Source organism: Leucoraja erinacea, chromosome 18, assembly GCF_028641065.1.
Source record: "Leucoraja erinacea ecotype New England chromosome 18, Leri_hhj_1, whole genome shotgun sequence".
Lineage (NCBI taxonomy): Eukaryota > Metazoa > Chordata > Chondrichthyes > Rajiformes > Rajidae > Leucoraja > Leucoraja erinaceus.
This window is the reverse complement of record NC_073394.1, coordinates 27227385-27250681: the sequence shown is the minus strand read 5'-3', so window position 1 is coordinate 27250681 and position 23297 is coordinate 27227385. Positions and strand designations below refer to the sequence as shown.

Sequence of the window (23297 nt, the reverse complement as noted above, 5' to 3'; positions counted from 1 at the left end):
CTTTTATTCTGAGGCTATAGCCTCTGGTCCTAGACTCTCCCACTACTAGAAACATCCTCTCCACATCCACTCTATCCAGGCCTTTTACTATTCGGTAAGATTCAATGATGTCCCCCCTCGCCTTCTAAACACCAGTGAGTACAGGCCCAGTGCCATCAAATGCTCATCATATGTTAAGCCAATCATTCCTGTGGTCATTGTCGTAATCCTCCTCTGGCCCCTCTCTGACACCAGCACATCCTTCCTCAGATATGCGGTCTGACCAGTGACGTATAAAGCCTCAGCATTACATCTCTGTTTTTATATTCTCGTCCTCTCGAAATAAATGCTATCATTGCATTTGCTAGCGTGAAAATATTTTATCTTCTGAGCTATGGTGAGGATTATGCAATAACTCAAACTGATCATCTGTTTTTGTTTGTGCCACAATATTAAGTGATTACAGCCCTGTGTGTGTGTTTGCGTGTACGTGTGAGAGAGAGAGAGTGGGGGTAAATGCTTGTCCATATTTGAGGGGAATATGGATCTGACGTTCAATGTTTCAGCTGTGTGGAGATTTGTTTATTCATTGTGGCTCGCAGTAATAGCTGAAACTGCTTTTTGATTGTCATGGATTGCTGCTCTACAAATTAACAATTATACTGCTCCCTCCCACAGCGGGGCTTTGTTTCAGCCCTTTTCTTCATGAATGCTCTTAAATTTTTAAACTGTTATGCCACCCTGAGGCAGTGCAAGCTAAATGTAAAATAGCCAGACTTCAGTTAATATCTCAGCATCATTTTGATCCTTTCTTTCTAACAGAAACCGAGCGTTTGTTATCCTCGGGATGATCATTAATTATTTGGTAATGTGAAATGTGAGTCACTTGTCATCAGGGCGACACGGTGGCGCAGCAGTAGAGTCCCCGGTTCGATCCCAACTACGGGTGCTGCCTATACAGAGTTTATACGTTCGCCTCGTGACCGCGTGGGTTTTCTCTGAGATCTTCGGTTTCTTCCCACACTCCAAAGACATACAGGTATGAAGGTTAATTGGCGTAAATTGTACCTAGTGTGTTTAGGGTAGTGTTAATGTGCGGGGATCGCTGGAGGGTGCGATCTCGGTGGGCTGAAGGGACTGTTTCCATGCTGTATCTCTAAACTAAACTAAATATTTCACATTTCCACTTGATTACTATCCTCAGTGGAAATAACAGGTCATTAACTGTTGGGCCTTCGCTTAGGGCAGAGATTAGTTTAGTTTAAGGATACAGCATGGAAACAGACCCTTCAAGCCACCGAGTGCATGCCTACCATCGATCACTCGTTCACATTTAATCCCTACACACTCCACACTTCCTGTAAACCGACGCGGAGACAGGGAGAATGTGCATTTTCACTTCAGCACCGAGGTCAGGATCGAACCCGCGTCTCTAGCACTGTAAGGCAGCAGCCCTACCAGCTGTGCCACCATCCCACCCAAGTAGGTGGGCTATAAACTAGAATAGATCACCCTGCCTTGCTGAGAACTAACTTGGCCACACCTGCAGCTACTAGTAGATTGACAATTGATAATATTGAACCAATCTGCCAGCCCCAACATAGCTACATTGCAACACAAACCACGGCCTAACAGATGTAATGGGCATATTACCAATCTTCATTCTAGGTTTCCTTTTACCGAGGATCCTTACCATCAAATATACCTGAAGAGGCTGCGAGGAAGCGAAAAGGACCAGATTCGATGTGGCTGGCCACTTTGCCAATCAAGTTGCCAGTAAGTCGACCTATTTTTTGGATGTTTTCCATTCCACTTCAGGCAACTGAAGCTAAAATTAGAACTGGCAACAATCGGACATGTATTTTAATTGAGAAAGACAGATGTTCACTTGACCTTTTACAGTACAGTGCAGGAATGACTAGAAAGTCCAGTGGCTGTTCTTGTATTGACTGATAAAGCAGCCACTGCCAAAGTTTGCCAAATGCAATGAATGGTCAGGATTACTGTTTGTCAGGTGGTTGAGACAGTATAATTAGGCACAATTTTCTTCAATCAGCGTCTAGAATTCCAACTACATAGCACTTTTATTTTGTCAGTGATAAACATATCTAAGATGATTTATTTTTTCCAGAATTAAATGTAATTATGATGGTGACTGAGTCAATCCGCAAAACCCAGGAAATTCCATTGGGCACTTCTTGTCTCTAATTGTGATGACACGTTTCCTCCATTGGACATACCTGTGATGATGCCATTTCCTGTGCAATGCTCATTAAAGCATGCCTTGGAAAAATCAGTTCATGCAGACTTGAAGTATCCTGTCTTTAAGGATTTTCAGTCCAACTAAGGTTTAGTTCTGCTTATACTGCACACTAGGGTAATTTACAGAGACCAATTAACCTACAAAACCCGTGCATCTTTGGGATATTGGGAGGAGACCGGGGCACCTGGAGGAAACCCTTCAGGTATATTCAAAGGGTGAGGCCTGAGCAGGTCCTATCCTGCACTCGGAACCGGGCTCAAGGAGAATAACCAGTTTATTTAGTAAACCACAGGTGATCCTCCGAACATCCTCCCTTGCCCACATCTATGCTTCCAACCTTCCCCCCACAGTCACAGGCTCCACTCTGACCCACCCCATCACTTCACAACCGGTCAATGGCCCCAACACTTCTAATCAAATGATCCTCTCTCCTTCCCTCACCTCTCCCCACAACTCACTTCCTGTTCCCTACCCCTCAGCTTTGCCAATGGTCTCAGGCACCACTAAGCTTCCAAGTGAGTGGTGCGCGAGTGGAAGTCATTCACACACCACACAGTGATTGATTAATAAACCACTGCAGGTTTATTTGTAGTTCACAGTGTTTAAACCTTATCCTTAGTTTGAGTTTGATTGTATTTCTGTAGACTATTATCTGATCTGGATAGCATGTTTGTCGATACATGTGACAATAATAAATCTCAACGGAAACTCTATCCCTAGCACTGCAATAGTGAAACAAGTCATTTAATTAATTTAATTAATCCCTCTGCGGTTCAATTCAATTCAATTCAACTTTAATGTCATCGCACAAATACAAGTATCAGTACAACGAAATGCAGTTTTGCGTCAGACCGTAGTAGTTGTACATAAAGAGAAAAAACAAGAAAAAAAATAGAAAGAGAGAAGATACAGAATAATCAGGAAATACAGAATGATTAAACAAAGGGGGACGGAGGGACCAGAGAAGTCTATCGTCGGGACTCCGAGTTCAGCAGTGTGATTGTGTTGTTATAGAAGCTTTTCCTCATCCTGCTGGTACGTGACCTGAGGCTCCTGTACCGCCTCCCTGATGGGAGGAGGGCAAACAGTCCATGGTTGCGGTGTGAGGGGTCTTTGATGATCTTCCCAGCCCGTCTCAGACACCGTTTTCGGTGGAGGGCATCCATGGCAGGGAGCGGGGCACCGATGATGTGGTGCGCGGTTTTCACCACCCGTTGTAGTGCTTTCCTGTCCGCAGCAGTGCAGCTGCTGTACCATACCGTGAAGCAGGTGGTCAGGATACTCTCTATGGTACAGCGGTAAAAGTTGGTCAGGATCTGGGGGGACAGGTGGGCTTTCTTGAGCCTCCTAAGGAAGTAAAGGCGCTGCTGTGCCTTTTTGATCAGCTTGGAGGTGTTGAGGGACCAGGACAAGTCCTCCGAGATATGCACGTGATGGTGATATGGTGTTTTCTCAGCACTGCAACAAAATGCTAAGCTATTTTATGTCTGAGATTCCAGAGAGGGGGACATTGTAACGTTTGTCACCTATACCTTTTCTCCAGATATGACCCACTGAGTTACTCCAGATTTTTGTGTTGATCATCAGTTTAAACCAGCATCTGCAGTTCGTTCCTACACATAACATTCTAACTCTTATCTACCGACTGCTAACAACATATCTCTTTGCCGAGAGTTTACATTTTTCACACAGGGAGTAGTGAATCTCTGGAATTCTTGGCCACTGAAGGTAGTTGAGGCCAGTTCATTGGCTATATTTAAGAGGGAGTTAGATGTGGCCCTTGTGGCTAAAGGGATCAGGGGGTATGGAGCGAAGGCAGGTACGGGATACTGAGTTGGATGATCAGCCATGACCATATTGAATGGCGGTGCAGGCTCGAAGGGCCAAATGGCCGACTCCTGCACCTATTTTCTATGTTTCTATGTTTCATGTTAGAAACATTTAAAGTTTTTTTAAAGCACAATTTACTTCCTACAGAAACAGAAAACAAGACTTCATAATGAGTCAAGAAAGGAATCATCATATCCACCGTTAAATCTAGGTGATGAAGGTGAGACTATATTACCTTCTAAATACTAATATTTTGATTTTCTTTTTGTGTTCGCTCAGTATTAGGCAATGAAACATATTTTATACTTTGGCTGTCCTATATTTGTCAGCTCTGGTGATTCTCAGAACAAGGACCTTTGCATTAACATCCTTAGAAAGAGCTTCACTCTGGCAGTGTCTGGGTTCTGATATCTTCATTCTATTCCATCTCAATATCCCAATACCAATGATATTAGTGAAAGCTAGTCAATTATCTTAGTGCCTTCTCTTCTCCAAATATAGACTTTCTTTTTAATAAGAATCCAGTCTACAAATTCTACTGATATGTGCAAAACAGGTTGTATTTTGTGGTAATTCAGTCAGAAGGTGAAATTGTAAACTCACTGTATGCATTGGGGTGGAAGATTGTAACCTTCACATGGTCCGCCCTGTTTCGACGAATGCAATCAACCCGGCGTGCACAATCAAATAAGATCAAATAAAACAAGTTGTGCTACAACTTTAGGCAGTACACGCCATACGCAAGAAGAAGAAGACTGTATACATTGTGATCTTCCTGATTAAGTCCTCTGCATCATCTGATGTGCAAAGAGCCAGAGCCAAATATAAAGTCCACCAGGATGCCAAATCTGTGATTTTCATCATGATTGCGATGCCTAATTCATTTAGGTCCATTTGAAGTTAAAATTTATTCCACAATATCTCTCCATCTGCCCCCCCCCCAGCAATGGCCCATCCAGAAGCTCTGACCCCAAACTCTCTACATTCTAGCCCCATTCTTAATTGCAACCTCCCTCCTCATCCCTGATCTGCAGGCAATCACAACTTCATCAGCCTCATTTCCCATATTGCCCCAACCCAACCCGTTGGTCCTGATTTACAGCGTGCCCCATCCCTTCATCGAAAGCCTGATCCAGACCCACAACCTGGCTGCTTTCCACTGCAACAGCAGGACAAATTGAGAAGCAGCTTACGAGTGTGTCCGAGGTGGAAGGCTTGTTCTGCTGTGTCCGAAGGCCTCGCGTGCAGTAACATTCATTGTCCACTGTACACTGCCCATTTTATGCATTATAACAAGTGCCAAATAATTTCCAGGCCTCTGATTTGGGCATATGTACGTATGTATTTCTCCCTTTAGTGTGTTTTGAGGAAGTGGACGTTTTCACCCATTTGGATCATGATGCTGGTTTTGAGATGCTTGGTTGGTTACTATGTCCGTGATGCAACCTTTGGTCCAGAATTGGCAGCATCATGCACTCTTCCTGACATTGACCAGATCTATCAATGTGAGGAGAAGGCAATGTCATTCATCAGTGTTTGCGTGGTGAAGTATTTCCCGCGAAAAATTACTGTTGCTGTTGGCTAGCATGGAGCAACTCTGTTTAGTCTTGGAAGTTGCCCGATGCGTTGGAACTGTACGCATGATCATTGGCTCAGTGAAGGGAGGGTGAATGGGGGTAGATATTGGAAGGTGACACAGATAATGGGGGGTAGAGATAAGGAACGTAATAAGAAACCTTTAACCCATAACACGGTGTAAAAAACTGGAAGGCATGACTTAAAGGTTGAGAGGGGGTCTGAGGAGGAATTTATTTTTACCCAGTGGGTGGTAGGAATCTAGAAAGCAATGCTTAAGTAGGTGGTTGAGACAGGTACTCTCAATACACAAGAAATATCTGGACATACATTTGGATCGTTTTGGCATAAACGTCAGTGAAGCAAGTGCTGGTGAATGGGATTAGTATAGATGGCCTATCGATGGTTATTTAACCCAGCCTTCCTGTGCAGTATGAATGAGTCTCTTTGAGGAGCAGACCACACAGATTGCTTCATGATTTTTTGCATGTTGTTCTAACTAGATTCTTATTTTATGATTGGACAGAGACTGGCTACCTGACTGAAGTGAATCTTTTGAGTATTGCCAGAAGGATCGGGCCAGAATGGCAGAACATTGGAATAAATCTCGGTTTAACCTACTCACAATTGGAAAGAATAGCCCACAATCACAGGTGAGAGAGACATTTATTGCGGGTGTCAATCCCTTGATTTGGTGTTTTGATCCCGATACCATGATGGTGGGCCTGATTAATTCATAAAACAACAGCAACAACCGATCATTGTGCATATTTATGATTTAACGTCATATTAGTAGGACAACGCGTGGTACAGTGGCACAGCAGTAGAGCTGCTGCCTTACAGCAGCAGAGACTCTGGTTTGATCCTGACTAAAGGTGCTGTCTGTAGGGAGTTTGCACGTTCTCCTCGTGACCGCATGGGTTTTATCCAGGTGCTCCAGTTTCCTCCCAAGTTCCAAAGACGTGCACTGTATCTCTAAAGTACTAAACACACAAGCATGGATAAATCCCACATGGTATTTGTTTACAGCAAGTTACACATTTTACCCTTTAGTTACACAATTTGGTTTGACCTTGAAACACCTCTGGTTGACCTTGAACTGACCTTGAATGGATAGAGCCGCTACCTCATCACACCAGAGACCCTGGGTTCTATCCTGACCTTGGGTACTGTCTTTATGGAGTTTATACGTCCTTGCTATGACCGAATTTTCTCTAGGTTCCTCCCACATCCCAGAGATGTTTGTGTGTATTTGTAGGTTAATTGGCCTCTATAAATTGTCCTGAGTGTGTGGGGAGTGGATGAGAAAGTGGAATAACATAGAACCAGTGTGATTGGGTGATCGCTGGTCGGCGTGGACTGGATGAAGGCCAGTTTCCGTGTTGTATCTCCAAACTAAAACTTAATGTACTAGTTACCTCACTGCTATACTTCCCATGGCCACAGGTAAAGCTATACTGCACCAGGATGGAGCTACCACTTGGACCAGCCAAGATCTTCCCACTTACCTGCCTTCATTTTCTAAATCTTACAGTTTTCTCCACACTGATCATTGACTCGGAGCAGATGCGACAGAGCAATGTAAAGCCACGTTGTGTGATGCCACTTTATTTGAAGTGACGTAATTAATCCAGTATCCACTGGAAAACTAAGAGGATCCCATGGGATATGGGATATCTTTAGTATCATCAGTTGAAGGTTTGACTCATTGAAAGTGTTGCCTCATGTTGTTTTGAAAGGAAAATGAAGACAGCAGATGATTTATGGAACAATGGACAATTGGAAACTAATTACTCGATGAAGTAATGCTCATCCTATATCATCCATAACCTTAATGAATATAATTTGACCTTCACAATGGCTATTAGTCTTTCCATAGTCCTTCTTACTGCGGCACAGAAGGACACCATTCAACCCATCAAATCTATACTGGCCCCGCAGAAAAACAGTCCATTAGATTATTCTCTTTCTGCCCAGGGCCAGCACCTTATTCTGTGCCCTCAATTATGAACTATGGGCTGCCTTTTTGCACCAGTATTGGGGTTATTAATTTATAATTATTTTTGTTTATTTTATATTTAAATATATTGTATTAAGCTAAATTAATAGTAAGAATTTCATTGTTCCGTTGTCGGAGCATGACAATTGAACACGCTTGACTCATTTGTCCATCAACTCTCCTTTGGTGCGTTGCTGTTGTTGTTGTTAAGGGATAATTAACAGCAGTGAATTCATTTATCAGCAATTCTTTGGGATGAAACTGGCGTATTCGGGGAAACCCTCAAATTCATGAAAAGAACATTCAAGTTCCATGCAGATAAAATGTGGTCAGAATCAAACCCTGGACCCTGAAGCTGGGGACAACAGTACTAACAACTGTGCAACAATGTCCGCTAGCCTGCCCTCCATTCAACGATGACCTTGATCTAATTCACAAACCTTGAGGAAGCTGTAAACATTATTTTTCCCTTGGACATATTGAAATTATTGGTGTTACTTTGCCCTCGTCTATGAAAATGTTTTTGTGTTTAGACTTTAGAGATGCAGTGTGGAAACAGGCACTCTTGTTCACGGAGTCCACACCAAGCAATGATCACTAGTTGTATCCCACACACTAGGGACAATTTACAGAAGCCAATTAACCTACACACCAGCATATTTTGGAGTGTGGGAGGGTGCGCCCGAAGAAAATTCAGTCACAGGGAGAATGTACAAACTCCATACAGACAGCATTGGTAGTAAGGAGTGATCCCGGGTCTTTGGCACTGTAAGGCAACAACTCTCCTGTGGTGCCCTTTGAGCATGAAGTTACTTTTGTAATTAATGTGATCTTTTGTAATCAGGGGGGATATTTCCTTTTAAGTGGCTTTATTTGCTAAAATATGTCAGGGTCTACAATAAACTTGCATTTATCAAATCCGAAAGGTGTTACACTGTTTAATTATTTCCTTGTGAATCTTCGGTCTTTTTAGAAACATAGAAATTAGGTGCAGGAGTAGGCCATTCGGCCCTTCAAGCCTGCACTGCCATTCAATATGATCATGGTTGATCATCCAACTCAGTATCCTGTACCTGCCTTCTCTCCATACCACCTGATACCTTTAGCCACAAGGGCCACATCTAACTCCCTCTTAAATATAACCAATGAACTGGCCTCAACTACGTCTGTGGCAGATCACCCATTTTATATTCTTTATGTACACTTTAATTGTTTCACTGTTTATCTTCAGTCATTTAGCACAATAGTAATGTAGTTTCTCTTGCCCATGCTATCTGAACCTTCTGCCGGGGAGCTCAAAAGTGCTGAAAGCAATTAGCTTATTTTCCACCTTGACCACACACCCCCCCCCCCCCCCACCTTCCTCCTCATCTCCCCACAAGTAGATATGCTGCAGACAGCAGAAAGAATGGAAACCGGGCCAATTGCTATAGTCCAGAAAAAGTCAGAACTTTCAGCCTTGTTGGAAATTGCCTGCAAAGGAAATGTTATTTAAACCAGCCCTTGTCTTGTCTTTCCAAAACATTATTTCAATTCCTTCAGGGACGACCTGGGCAAGCAAATCCTGGAGATGCTCTTTACATGGGCACGCTGCAATGCAAATGTCTCAGGCTGCATCAGTCATCTCATTGAAGCGATGAAGGAGAGTGACCGGGAAGATATCGCGGAGGAAATACACAGTATAATTGAACTTGGCAAGAAGAAATACCGCGAGTCCATTTATCGAGTTGGACTGAGCCAGGAAAGCAGCAATGAAGATTCAGCCATTGCAATGGTCTAACCGTGAAGGCACTGGTCTTCGATCGCAGATCAATGAAAATGCATTGAACCTTTGGTGATGGTGCTACAGGAGAATTAGAATTTTATTCAATATTTATTTTTGATGGAAGTCAGTGTCAAGGAGCGTAGTGAACTCTTGGGAGTTCTATTGGAAAATTGCATCACAAATTTCTGGGTTTGTATTTTATGTAAATATAGAGAAGGCTTCAAGACTGAACACAAAATTTGAAACGATGAGCAATTTACAATATTATTTCAATTAGAGTGAAGAGCCCTTTATTTCACTGATTGTTTGATTGATACTTTATTGTCATGTGTACTTGGTACAGTGAGATTCTTTGTTTTGCATACAGTACATGTAAGTCGCCATGTAAAAGGTGCCGACAATGTTACAAAAGTATTCAATACAGTGCCTCTTCCTTCTCCCCCATCTTGTGTGTTACTAAGAGGAGCACATTACTTATCCTTGTACCCTCATGCCAATACGTGTTTGCAGTTACTCACTGGAACTTACTAGCACTGGAACAAACTGTCCACCTTAAATCTACATCAAAGATTTACTCCATCAGAATCTGCTAGTCAAAGCCCTTCCTGTTCCCCATGCAATTTTGGTAGAAGGAGTGTTTTCCCATTTAGAAACACAAGCCTTTGCATTGTGAGTTTCCTAGTATTGCCGAACTCTGATGAATGGGTACGGTCTGAAATTCTGGCAGATCGGGTTGCTATGAGGCAGTGACAAACCAGGAAGAGAACTTGGCAACACCACACAATGTACGCCTTCTTACATTGCAGGCGTCATGTTAATGCTTCCACCCTAAAGCTTGGTTTTTTAGATGAATGTTGTACTTCACAGTTTAGCAGGCCCATATAGAATAACTAAATTAGTAAGAAAGTGAGTTACTTAATTGTTGAAGTTTTAAAACTTCCAGCAGCAATTCCTATGGACTGCTAATCTCCAGGTCTGATTGCATTGCACAAGTGTATTTTTTTTTCCTTCTTTTTCAACCTTTGTGCCCTTGCTGAGGGTGATTGACAACAGATCTTTCTAACTGTTGCAGAAACTTAGCCACTTGCACAGAAGTTCACAACCACACAGTTTTTGAAACTTATAGCTGCTGGCATCCATAGCAAATGATAGACCAGGAATACATCTTTGATAAGCAAATAATTATTCATTTAAAAGTTGAACTCCTACGTACTAGAATGGGTTGTTCCTTTCCAATATGTGGTAGGGTGTCATCATGGTCATTCCAGATAACTAGGACACCTGTATAAAAGCTCTTTTACAAACATATTTCCTCTAATATTAACACCTGTATTCATGCATTCCTACACCACTCTCTTTCACACAGCGCTGGAGTAGCTCAGCGGGTCAGGCTCTCTGACACACTGAGTTACTCCAGCATTCTGTGTCTTCTTTTGTAAACTAGCATCTGCACTACCTTGTTTCTGCCACTCTTTTTTACTTTGCCCCATTATCTCTTTTCTTATCTAATTCAATCTATCTTGCCCTCTGTCAATGATATTTTTAAATTCTTTTCCATCTCTGCTTCCCATCTGAGGCTTAAAACTTGTTTATCGCTAATCTTTTTCTCAATATAGATGTGAAAAATTAACTTTTTAAATTTCCACGGGTACCTCCTAATGTGTGTATTTTAAAATGTTTTGGTTATACTACAGATTTCAGTTCGACAGCAAATTGCCAGAGTTTTTGAATTAAAGTAACCTCGTACTGTTTGTTTTTAAATGTTTCTCTTCATTTATTTATGTGTATAAATCTGGGTATTCATGTATGACATCTTGAAATAGTTTTTGCACAGATCATTAATGTTAATTGTTAAGGATGCACTGAGCATTAAGTGAATACATTAGTGAATGTAATTTTTTAAACAAGGCACAATTTTATGTTAATTTATTTTCAAACAGTGGATTTGTTCAATGAACTATAAAGAGTGTACAGACATGACTTAATGTATTCTAAAATGAATACAGCAATAAATGTTGTCTCTTATTTTTAAATAATAAAGATTGGTGATTTTTTCCTTTCAAACTAAAAAGTGTCACTCTCACTTTCTCCCAAGACACAGTTAAAGTTGAACCTTTTCCTGCCCCACCATTCACACCTGCACAATTTTTCATCTCTTATGTGTATAAATCTGGGTGTTCATACATGACATCTTGAAATAATTCTTGCACAAAAGTTGTCTTGGCCAGCTGGGATCTCGCAAATATTCACATTTCTGAACTAAATCTAACTACCAAGTGGAGGAGCATGAAGACCTAACTCAAATTGACCAGACTGTGTGAGGAAGAACTTACTGACATCCGCTCGAGATGAACCCTTCACCCCGTATCCTCTGGGGGTCAATCTTCTGACTCGGCATCAAGCCTCGATGCTTGATTGCCTGGTGTGTTTAGTTGTCGTTTGTGTAGACACTGATAACAAAACACTGCAGCAGGTATATCCCATTCGTACAGTCCAGGAACAGTCGATTAAAATGATTTGGATATAGAAATCAATCTCTAAGATTGCTTTTATTTTAATAGATTTATGTGAAAATGAATTACTAAAATAAAATGCAGTTCTGAACTTAAGGCATACAACAAGTTAATTTGTTAATGATTAAAATCTGGTCCTAGACTCTCCCACTAGTGGAAACATCCATTCCATCCAGGCCTTTCACTATTTGGTAAGTTTCAATGAGGTCCTCCCTCATCCTTCTATATTCCAGCGAGTACAGGCCCAGTGCTGTCTGAATGGTGAGGCAGACACAAATATCAAATGATCACGTGCGTTTTCTGTTACCTGCCTTCCAGCTGTTTTAGCCTATCCCGATACTCCTTGGAAGTTAATGTCCCAGTGGCTGTGAAAGTCGCTGGAAGGCTGGTTGATGACTGGCCTGTGAGCCAAGGCACCCACCCACCTTTTGCAGTCCGATCCTGTCTTTCCTTGATAAGCAGCTGAAGCCTCCTGCATTAGAAGCAACACCAATGGCAATGGTGTGATCAGCGATATCCTCAAAATATACAGTAGACCCATTCTGGTAGCAACTAAATTTGAGTAGCAGACATCTGAGGCCCCCCTGTAGTGCTTGGACGTGAGCTGGCTTCTGAATGTGTTGTAATGGAAGTGAAATATTAACCATCAGGTGCCGCATTCAGAACAGAGTATACTATGAATACAGTGCCTGGAGAAACAACCCGAGGTCTTGTTTCATGTTAATTGCCTTTTATCAGAACTGAAAACATTTAGAAAACAGGCTAGTTTTGTATGAAGGTGAGGGGGAAGGTGGGAGAGGAAAGAGATTATCTATATAAACGGGAGGCCAATGTTCGGCATGGGGGTGCAGCTGGAAGAGTTGCTGCCTTATGCCCCTGTCCCACTTAGGAAACCTGAACGGAAACCTCTGGAGACTTTGGCCCCACCCAAGGTTTCCATGCGGTTACCAGAGCTTTTTGTCAGTCTCCCCACTGGCTTCCACTACCTGCAACCTCCGCAATCACCTGCAACTTCCAGGAACTGCACGGAAACCTTGGGTGGGGCGCAAAGTCTCCAGAGGTTTCCGTTCAGGTTTCCTAAGTGGGACAGGGGCATTACAGCATCAGAGGCCCGGGTTCGATCGTGTCTATAGGTGCTGTCTGTATGGAGTATGTACTTTCTCCCCATGACTGCGGGGTTTTCTCTGGGTGCTCCAGTTTCCTCCCACACTCCAAAGACATGTGGCTTGTAGTTTAATTGTCTTCTGTAAATTGTCTCTGGTGTGCAGGATACAACTAGTGTACGGGGTGATTGCTGATCAGTGCGGACTCGGTGGGCTGAAGGCCCTGTTTCCATGCTGTATTTCTGAACTAAACTAAACTAAAAATTGACCCAAACTTTATTTTCCATGGGTTCAGATCTTGCAGTGGTCTTGTCAACACACTGATTTTGTTGCTGCTGCAGCCAATTGTGTACAGATGGGGAAATGTGTAAGTGGGTAGCTTGTAACGTGCTGGAGGTGATGTGGTGGTCACAGTTGATCATCAGGTTCTGAAAGGTGAGTTTATTGCTTCAAGCAGTGAAGGCATGTTGCAGTATACAAGGTCAAGTCACCTAGTCACGGAAAGCATGATGATGGATGGCATGATGTTTTTACAGAGGCTAAGAAATAGGAGCAGGAGTAAACCATTTGGCTCTTCAAGCCCTCACTGATTGAAAGATACACCATGGAAACAAGCCTATCGAGTCCATAGTAACCATCGATCACTCATTCACATTAGATCTATGTTTTCCCATTTGCGCATACACTCATACACATTAGGGGAAATTTACAGAGGCCAGTGAACCATGCCTTCTCTTATGTTTCAATTAGTTTAGAGATACAGCGTGGAAACAGGCCCTTCGGCCCACGTAAACCAGCGATTCCCACACATTAACACTACATTACACACACTAGGGACAACGTGTACATTTACCAAGTCAATTTACCTACATACCAGTACGTCTTTGGACTGTGGGAGGAAACCGTAGATCTTGGAGAAAACCCACGCGGTCACGGGGAGAATGTACAAACTCCGTACAGACAGCACCCGTGGTCAGGATCGAACCTGGTTCTCCGATACTGCAAGCGCTGTAAGGCAGCAACTCTACCGCTGCGCCACCGTGGCCGCCCCTCTTGATGTTCATCTATGTCCCACCCGCTGTACTATCCCCACATCCCTTGATTCCCTTAATATCCAGCAATGCTTAGATCTCCCATTTTTAATGAATATAATGACTGAATCTCCACATCCCTCTGGAGTAGAGAATTCCAAAGATTCACCACCAACTGAGTAAAGACATTTCTCATCATCACAGTCAGAAACAACTTCCGCCTTCTTCAGAGCCCATGACCTAGTTTTTAACTCCTCAGCTCATAGAAACATTCTCCTTGCACATAGTCTCCGGTCTATTGATCTTCCTCCTTCACTAATGTTTGCATTTTCACGGTCCCATGCAAGTACATCTAGATTTATTTGAACATCAACAGTACCAAGTCTCTCACTATTAACATATATCCTGTTTTTCTGCTTTGAGAGTGGTCATTCACCAAAGTGAATGACCACACATTTCCCAACAATATTTTCCATCGCTCATATTCTTGCCCAATGGCCCACCTTGTCCATATCTCACACAACCTCCTGAACCTCCTTAATCTCATCTGCACTCAGACCTACCTAGTTTGGCGTCTATAGTAGGAGGAATCATTGAGATTAATCACACATGGTGATCCCAATGCATGTTTCCCAATATCCCAATGAATATTTTTCAATGCAATTGAACTTAGTCTCCTAATCTCTCCCATCTTCAGTCATATTATTGACCTCTCATGGTATTCCTTCTTCACCCGTCAGGGAACTCAGTTAAAACCGGTTACGTATTAGCTTCTCCAGGTCTGATGACTCTGTAAACAAATCGTGTCAGATCTGCTATCTGTGTACAAAATGACCCCATCTCATTCAAAATCAATAAACTGTTTAGAATTGCTACACTTGAATGGCGTGGCAAAGAAAGGGACAAAAAGAGGATAAATATTAACTTTTGGCATAGTTCTTCATTATCTACAAGGGGAATGGCGGCACTGTGACGCAGCAGTTCAGTTACAACGCCAGAGACCCGGGTTCGATCCTGACTACGAGTGCTGTCTGTACGGAGATTGTCCGTTCTACCTTTGCCCAGGTGGGTTTTCCCCGGGTTCCCAGAGAGAGAGAGAGAGAGAGAGAGAGAGAGAGAGGTGTTGGATTCATGGAATCGTCTTTGTGTCAGTGTGTGCACCATGTTTGTGTGTTTGATTCTACATCCAAGCAGTTCTGCAGCTCAGTCTGATCTTCGATTGTCATGGACCTCCTTGCCAGTGGGGCCTAGAACCTTTTACGTCTAGTCCATGTGGCAGTTAGTGTGCTCTGTTAAAGGAATTCAAGGAATTCACATACATGTGTCTTCCACTCCTCAGCACTGGAGTGTAGGCATATCTGACGGCCAAAGAAGAAAATGCTTGTGTCCCACATGAGGAAAAATCTCAAAAGGTTGTTGGAAATGTTCAGAAGTTTGTTTACAAGTATACTATTTGTAAATTAATCTGCACTCAAACCATTAAAAGAAGTTTAACAAAATGTTAAAACAACTGTATTGCATGAAATAACATCTCAACAAATGTAATTCATTTGCATTTTTCTGTCTCAAGTCGATTAATAACGAGACAGACCAAATCTTTCAGCAAAACCATTGAACAGGTTTTTTTAGCTGAGTGTCCCATTTGCATGTATTTACTGATATTCCTTTATGTGTGATTAATGTATTTCCAATGGTGTTTTTGATCATTATTAATCAATTTTGATCATTTTAAAACTATGGGGATGCAAGGAATTTATACTTTAACCCTTCAAACTCTTCTCATGATTTAACTCCTTAAGTTCCACTATCGTTCGGGTGAACCTGTGCTGTATACTTCCCATTGCTAATGTACCTTTACTATGCATTACCATAGCTACACATAATACTCCTGATGGACCTATACATAACCTTATATCCGTTTATTATGATGAGAAAGATGCAGAAAATTGTGTAGTAAATGCATAAAGATGCAGTAAATAAATGCCAGGTAAACACAAAATGCTGGAGTAACTCAGCGGGACAGGCCGCATCTCTGGAGTGAAGGAATGGGTGACGTTTCAGGTCGGGACCCTTCTTCAGACTGATGTCAGGGGAGTGGGCGGGACAGAGAATGTAGTCAGAAACAGTAAGACCGGTGGGAGAACTGAGAATGGGGAGGGGATGGAAAGAGGGGGAAAGCTAGGGCTATTTGAAGTTAGACAAATTAATGTTCATACCCCTGGGGTATAGGCTACCCAAACAAAATATGTTGCTGTTTCTCCAATTTGTACCGGGCCTCACTCTGACAGTGGAGGAGGCCCAGGACAGAAAGGTCAGATTGGGTAGACACAAAATGCTGGAGTAACTCAGCGTGTGAGGCAGCGTCTCTGGAGAGAAGGAATGGGCGACATTTCGGGTCGAGACCTTTCTTCAGATTGGGAATGGGAGGGGGAGTGTACAGGGTGATCATTGGTTGGCGCGGACTTGGTGGGCCGAAGGGCCTGTTTCCACTCTGTATCTCTAAAACTAAAACTGTGGCGGGAATGGATAGGCATGTTTCTGGTTCTGGGGCCCTCTTCAGCAATCTGTGCTTTGTTCAAGATTCCATAAACTGCTGTTACTTGTGTCTCAATTCAGAATGGTGATGCAAAAGATGAACTTTGGGGAAGATTAATGGAGGTAACATTGAACTCCATCTAAATATATGAACTGTTGGGCTCTCCAATCCTTTCAAGTATGTCTACCTACTTATAGAAAAGTCATTCATCACGGTATCTATTCACAAACGCTAGCTTTGATGTGGGATTCCCCTACCTTTGTTGCTCGATAAAATGTATCCGCTTTTACTAATGTTGTTGCAACAACTAATTCACAAAATGTTGCAACCATTAGAGAAGACGTGTTGATTTTCTTTTTTGCTCCCGAAGTAACGCGGATGTAATAAGTAACAGTTTTAGTTTAGTTTATTGTCATGTGTAACGAGGTACAGTGAACAGCTACAGAAAGTAACAGAATTTCTGATACAAAAAGCAATGTATTTCCCAAGCATTAACATTTGTTGCCACATGATGAATTGGCGCAGATGACGCCAATTTGCCTTTCATACTACAGTGAACAATTGAATAGAGCCTGTTGTAATAATTAATATTTTAAACCTGTTGTGGGGTTGAAGGACGAACAGAACTGGCTTTTGTGCTGGAAGCAGATTATAGGATTTGACATTTATAAGTACTCTTCATGATTTAACGGAAAAAAAACATACACATCTCTCAAATCCAGCACTTTCCTGCATTTTGTCAAATAGTTTAGTTCCTATTCGGGCAGGGCTGAGACCGTGGAGGGGGTTGCTCGATGCTCAATGCCCGCTGGAGTTTGGCGAGCGCGAGCATTTAAAGATCAATTTAAAGAGACGGTGAGGAGCGCTCTGTGAATGAAGTCCAGTCCCTGGCGGTTCATTCGCGTGCGCGTCCCCGCCAACTCCGCGCCGCCGACAGGCCCCCTCGCCACGAGCGCGCGTGCACGTGCACGTTCTTCCAGCAGCAAAGGGAGGTGCACGCGCCTCTCATCTAACATCAGCAGCAACAGGAGACGCACGCGCAGCCAGCCAGCAGCAGCAAGGGGAGACGTTCACGCGCATCTCATCTAACAGCAATAAGAGGCGTGCACGCGCAGCCAGCCAGCAGCAAGGGGAGACGTTCACGCGCATCTCATCTAACAGCAATAAGAGGCGTGCACGCGCAGCCAGCCAGCAGCTACAGCCGACGTGCACGCGCAGCCAGCCAGCTGCTACAGCTGACGTGCACGCGCAGCCAGCCAGCAGCTACAGCCGACGTGCACGCGCAGTCAGCTGCGGCCAGCACTACATTCGACGTGCACGCGCACCCTGGAGCAGCAAGAGGCGTGCGTGCACGCGCGGCCAGCAGCAACAGTAGGAGCAGGAATACGCGCGCGCCCCCGCCCAGCCGTGAGTGTGGACGTCGGGAGCAGCCATAGCAATCCTGTGTGTGTGTGAGTGTGAGAGAGGGGGCAGAGCATATGTGATTCTTGCAGGAGAGGCGCGGGTGAAACTCGGCGAGGGAGCGAGCTGAGGTAAGGGACACCCGGCGCAGCGCAGCGCAGCGCTTCACAGCAGCACCGTGTATTCAAGCGAACTGGGCGGGCAGAGCTGGCGTTTTCGCTGCACCTTGCACCTCACCTAGCGGTTTTATGAATCGAGTTCCATTTGCAACGCGATAAAGAAAAAGGCACTTCAAGCCCGGCGCAAATGAACGGCAGGATTTATTGGATTGGAGTCATCAGTAACTTCGTCTCCGTGTCAGAACTGGGGCGCTACACCTACTGTAAATGTGCACCATCCTTCTCATGGGGTTTTACGTCGCCTTTAATCTAACACGGGATTCGTTCCTGATAGGATTAAAGGTTTTTGTTTCCCTCAACCCACACAATAAATTGTAAGGCTGAAGGGACCGCGAGCGAGTTGTCCGATTGCGAAAGGGTCAGTGTGTTTGAGATCTTTTCTCTTCCCTTATTATTGCAGCTCACATTGCTGAGTGTTTCAAGTAAAGCAACCCGACTTGGCAATGAATGACTGGAGCGTTGCAATGGCTGCTCCAGAATACACTGAAGGGGGAGAAATCCTCCTGGTTTATGTTAACAGTAAGGCTGCTAGATAGATCTGCACCGCCCTATGCGAAAACTCACGGCTTCTCTGAATTTCGGTTCAGATTTCAGTTTGGCAGGAGTTTCTCTTTCCCCCAGATGAATGTCCGAAGACGGTCGAGAAAGGGAATGTACACAAAAATGCTGGAGAAACTCAGCGGGTGCAGCAGCATCTATGGAGCGAAGGAAATAGGCGACGTTTCGGGCCGAAACCCTCCTTCGGGAATGGGTTGAATGGGAGAAGGGGTCGATTGTGGAATAAGATGTGTTTCCTCTTTTGATGGTTGACCCCCCCCACACACACACACACACATTTTACGGTTAATGATGAAATAAAAAATGAAGATTAAAAGTAGACTTTCTCTATCGGGCCATTTAAACTTTGCTCTCCTCAGTAAATGGTGCAATGGACACAATCAAATGAAACTCGAGACGCTGGAGTCCACCATACAATCTGTAAGCCAAATAGGTCTTAGGTTTGTACATGGATCCTGGAAATTGGGGTGCTTTAGAAATGAATACTCATTGTGAATGGTGTAGATTTAGTGAAGAGCTGATAGAAATATTGTAAGTAAGGTCGGTATCTTAAGGATATTTTGTGGAAGCTTAGTGGTTGGATGTATAAGATTCAACCATGTCTGAATTATTTAATAGGTGGTAAATTTAAATTTGAGTAAAATTTAAAATTTATATTAAAAGTAATAGTTTCAGTAAATCAAGAATGAACCTACATGTCCACACGCAAATTGGAGGAGCAGCACTTCATATTTTGCTTGGGCAGCTTACAACCCAGTGGTATGAATATTGATTTCTCGAATTTCAAGTAACCCTTGCATTCCCTCTCTCTCCATCCCCCACGTACCCTAGATGTCCTGCTAGTTTCACTGTTTGTATCCCTTCATTATCATATCTTCCACAGCCAACTGTGGACCATTTTGAGCTCCACCTTTCCTGAGTCATCGTTGCCAGCTCTTATTTATTCTGCATCTTTTCATATCTCTAGTTTCCCTCTCCATGTCAAGAAGGGTCTCAACTAGAATTGTGATCTATTTTTCTCCAGAGAGTTACTCCAGCATGACTGATTAGAAAAACCTGCCTGGAGCACTAATGTCCTTGCTTAATTTGGTCTAAGCCCTGTCTGACCTTAGACCCATCGTTAAATGATACCCTTAGTTTTGAGGCAATAGTGACAGTCAATAAATATTGGCATTATCCAGGTCCTTGGAATATTTAAAAAAAATCCACATTCTAGGTTATGTATTTGTATTAAGCTAACTATTCGCTTCACAAATGGCCATCGTACCTTTAAAAAAACCCGACATAAGTATTACAAATAGGGCTAATATTTATTACATCTACTGAATGTGACAATGATCCAGTTCTTCAGCCTCTACAGTCTTTGTGATGAGTGTTCTCCCAAAGTGGTGTTGGGTGGGAACCAAAACACGCTGAAGGAATGGCAATATATTTGTGATGCACTGGCGTGTGACTTGGAAGATTTCTCGTAGGCTTTGGCATTCGCGTGTGTCTAGTGTCCTTCCTCTCAGTGGTAGGTTTGTGGCTTTGGCAGGTGTTGGCAAAGATATTTTGGTGGATAACTCGGGTCCATCTTGTAGACGGTTAAAGCTGGAATGGTGCTTTGCCAGTGGTGGAGAGAATGAGTGTGTGCAGTGGTGGTACAGAGTCGAGGCTGCTTTGTTCTGCTTTGTTCTGCAGGAGCTGGACTCCTCCTGACAAGGAGAGAGTAGTCCATTACTTGCCTTGTAAATGGTGGAAAAACACAAGTGACGCACAGAGGCTCGCACAGAGTAGGGGAATCGAGAACCAGAGGGCATAGGTTTAAGGTGAAGGGGGAAAGATTATTATAGCAATCTGAAGGGTAACTTTTGCATGCAAAGGGTGGAAGATCTATGGAATGAACTACCGGAGGAAGTAGTTGAGGCAGGGACTATCGCAACCTTTAAGAAGCAATTAGACAGGTACATGGATAGGACAAATTTAGAGGGATTATGGGCCAAATGCAGGCAAGTGGAACTCGTGCAGATGCGACATGTTGGTTGGAGTGGCCAAGTTGGGCCGAGGGGCCTGTTGATAAACAGTATCACTCGATGAGTGAACCTGGAGTTGTGTCCTACTTGCTGTCGGATTTCCAAAACTGCTGCTCATGCAGTGACATGTGTTGAAATTACGTTGCATCATGCTATTTATTTTGTTTCTCAGAGTTACACAATTAAAATCAATTTCACTGCTCTGGAAAGAAGCATAAAAGTGATTCGTTCCCGAGTTGTTACACATCACTTTAGAAATAAAGTGGGTCATTTCATAGAAACATAGAAACATAGAAATTAGGTGCAGGAGTAGGCCATTCGGCCCTTCGAGCCAGCACCGCCATTCAATATGATCATGGCTGATCATCCAACTCAGTATCCCGTACCTGCCTTCTATCCATACCCTCTGATCCCCTTAGCCACAAGGGCCACATCTAACTCCCTCTTAAATATAGACAATGAACTGGCCTCGACTACCCTCTGCGGCAGAGAGTTCCAGAGATTCACCACTCTCTGTGTGAAAAAAGTTCTTTTCATTTCGGTTTTAAAGGATTTCCCCCTTATCCTTAAGCTGTGACCCCAGTCTGGTGAACCTTCTCTGCACTCCCTCTATGGCAATAATGTCCTTCCTCAGATTTGGAGACCAAAACTGTACGCAATACCCCAGGTGTGGTCTCACCAAGACCCTGTACAACTGCAGTAGAACCTTCCTGCTCCTATACTCAAATCCTTTCATGGCTTGCATCATGGTTTCTACATCGGAGATGCATGGGATGACGTCAATACCTGTGCAATGCTCATCACATGCCAACTCTGTCTTAACCAACACAATGCTGAAATGAATCTGGGTAGGACTTTCAACGTCTGCAGTAAGATGCTGCAGATGTTCTATCAGTCGGTGGTGGCCAGTGCATTCTTCTACGCTTTCATGTGCTGGGGTAGCAGGGCGAAGGAGGCGGACGCCATCGGAATCAACAAGCTCATCAGGGAGGTTGGCTCCGTCTTGGGAGTGGAATTGGGTTCATTGGAGGTGGTCTTGGATGCTCCTCAAACTCTGGAGCATCTTGGGCAATACAGCTCACCCCCTCAATGACACGTTGGTCAACCCGAGGAACACCTTCAGCAACAGACTGGTTCCATCAAGACGCAGCACAGAACGCCACAGGAGATCCTTTTTCCCTGTGGCTATCAAATGTTACAACTCCTCCCCCTTCTGTCATGGGGTTGACTGACTGACACCCCCCCCCCCCCCCCCCCCCCCCCCCCCCCTTTTTTTCCCCCCCCCCCCCCCCCCCCCCCCCCCCAATCTTTGCGTATCCCTAATCCCGGACTTTTACTCGTCATTTTAATTTCATGTATCTTGTTGTGTTTTTATGACTATTGGTAGGCTAATTTCCCTCCTGAGATAAATAAAGTTCTATCGTATCGTAATCAACACAATGCTGGACTGAGAGCCTATCCGGTAGGTAAATTGCATGCTTTGTTCCATGAGTAGCTGGGCAGGAAAGGTAGCATTGATCTGAACCCATGATTTGCAGCTCCCAAACACCACATCCAGTGCCCCACCCCTCTTTGTGAAATATCATTCCTGGCTGTTTGTTAATTTATTTTTCACTTTAAATCCCAACCCTGAGGTGATGCTACTTGTAGTTATTTCCACTTTAATGTGAACTGTTATTCCGGCTCCAACATTTTCAAGTATAAAGGAGACCACTCAGACAAACATGCTTTAATTAGATCTTTAAAATGCAGAATATGCTATTTTGTCATTAAATTGAGCTGATTATAATTTTTTTTTAAGTATACTCCGAAACAATGTAAATGTCATATCCTTATCCTAGAAAGTGCAAACTAAAGATCAAGACTGATTTTGGCAAATATCACAAATCGTCCCAGAAGGTTTACTCAGTTGTTACCTTTTTAGCTGCTTGACGATCATGGTCTTACTGCTGCAAAAGACTAAGCGCTGGAGGAAGTCAGTGGCTCACAGTCATACATTGTAGAAACAGGCCCTTTGGCCCAATTTTGCCCCGCTGACTAGCATGCCTCATCTGCACTCACCTCACCTGCCTGCCCTTGGCCCACATAGAAACATAGAAAATAGGTGCAGGAGTAGGCCATTCAGCCCTTCGAGCCTGCACCGCCATTCAATATGATCATGGCTGATCATCCAACTCAATATCCTGTACCTGCATTCTCTCCGTACCCCCTGATCCCTTTAGCCACAAGGGCCACATCTAACTCCCTCTTAAATATAGCCAATGAACTAGCCTCGACTACCTTCTGTGGCAGAGAATTCCAGAGATTCACCACTCTCTGTGTGAAAAATATTTTCCTCATCTCAGTCCTAAAAGATTTCCCCCTTATCTTTAAACTGTGACCCCTTGTTCTGGACTTCCCCAACATCGGGAACAATCTTCCTGCATCTAGCCTGTCCAACCCCTTAAGAATTTTGTAAGTTTCTATAAGATCCCCCCTCAATCTTCTAAATTCTAGCAGGTACAAGCCGAGTCTATCCAGTCTATCTTCATATGAAAGTCCTGCCATCCCAGG

The 23297-nt window shown here is 43.6% G+C and overlaps 3 protein-coding genes across 4 annotated transcripts in view; 2 read left to right on the top strand and 1 right to left on the bottom strand.

The window, feature by feature from the left end:
• pidd1 (p53-induced death domain protein 1) overlaps positions 1-11473 on the top strand; it is a 53398-nt gene extending 41925 nt beyond the window's left edge. For both annotated transcript variants that reach the window (XM_055649681.1, XM_055649680.1), the window contains exons 14-17: positions 1648-1755; positions 4220-4292; positions 6174-6300; positions 9189-11473. In XM_055649681.1, the coding sequence (XP_055505656.1) occupies positions 1648-1755; positions 4220-4292; positions 6174-6300; positions 9189-9426 (546 nt within the window). In that variant the 3' untranslated portion in view covers positions 9427-11473. The remainder of the gene's footprint in view (positions 1-1647; positions 1756-4219; positions 4293-6173; positions 6301-9188) is intronic.
• The window catches only part of rplp2l (ribosomal protein, large P2, like), a 140762-nt gene that overhangs the window by 50816 nt on the left and 66649 nt on the right, over positions 1-23297 (bottom strand). The window lies entirely within an intron of this gene.
• Positions 17953-23297, top strand: part of slc25a22a (solute carrier family 25 member 22a) — a 113423-nt gene continuing 108078 nt past the window's right edge. Inside the window, exon 1 of the mRNA XM_055649682.1 lies at positions 17953-18126. The gene's annotated coding sequence lies outside the window, so the exon portion shown is untranslated. The remainder of the gene's footprint in view (positions 18127-23297) is intronic.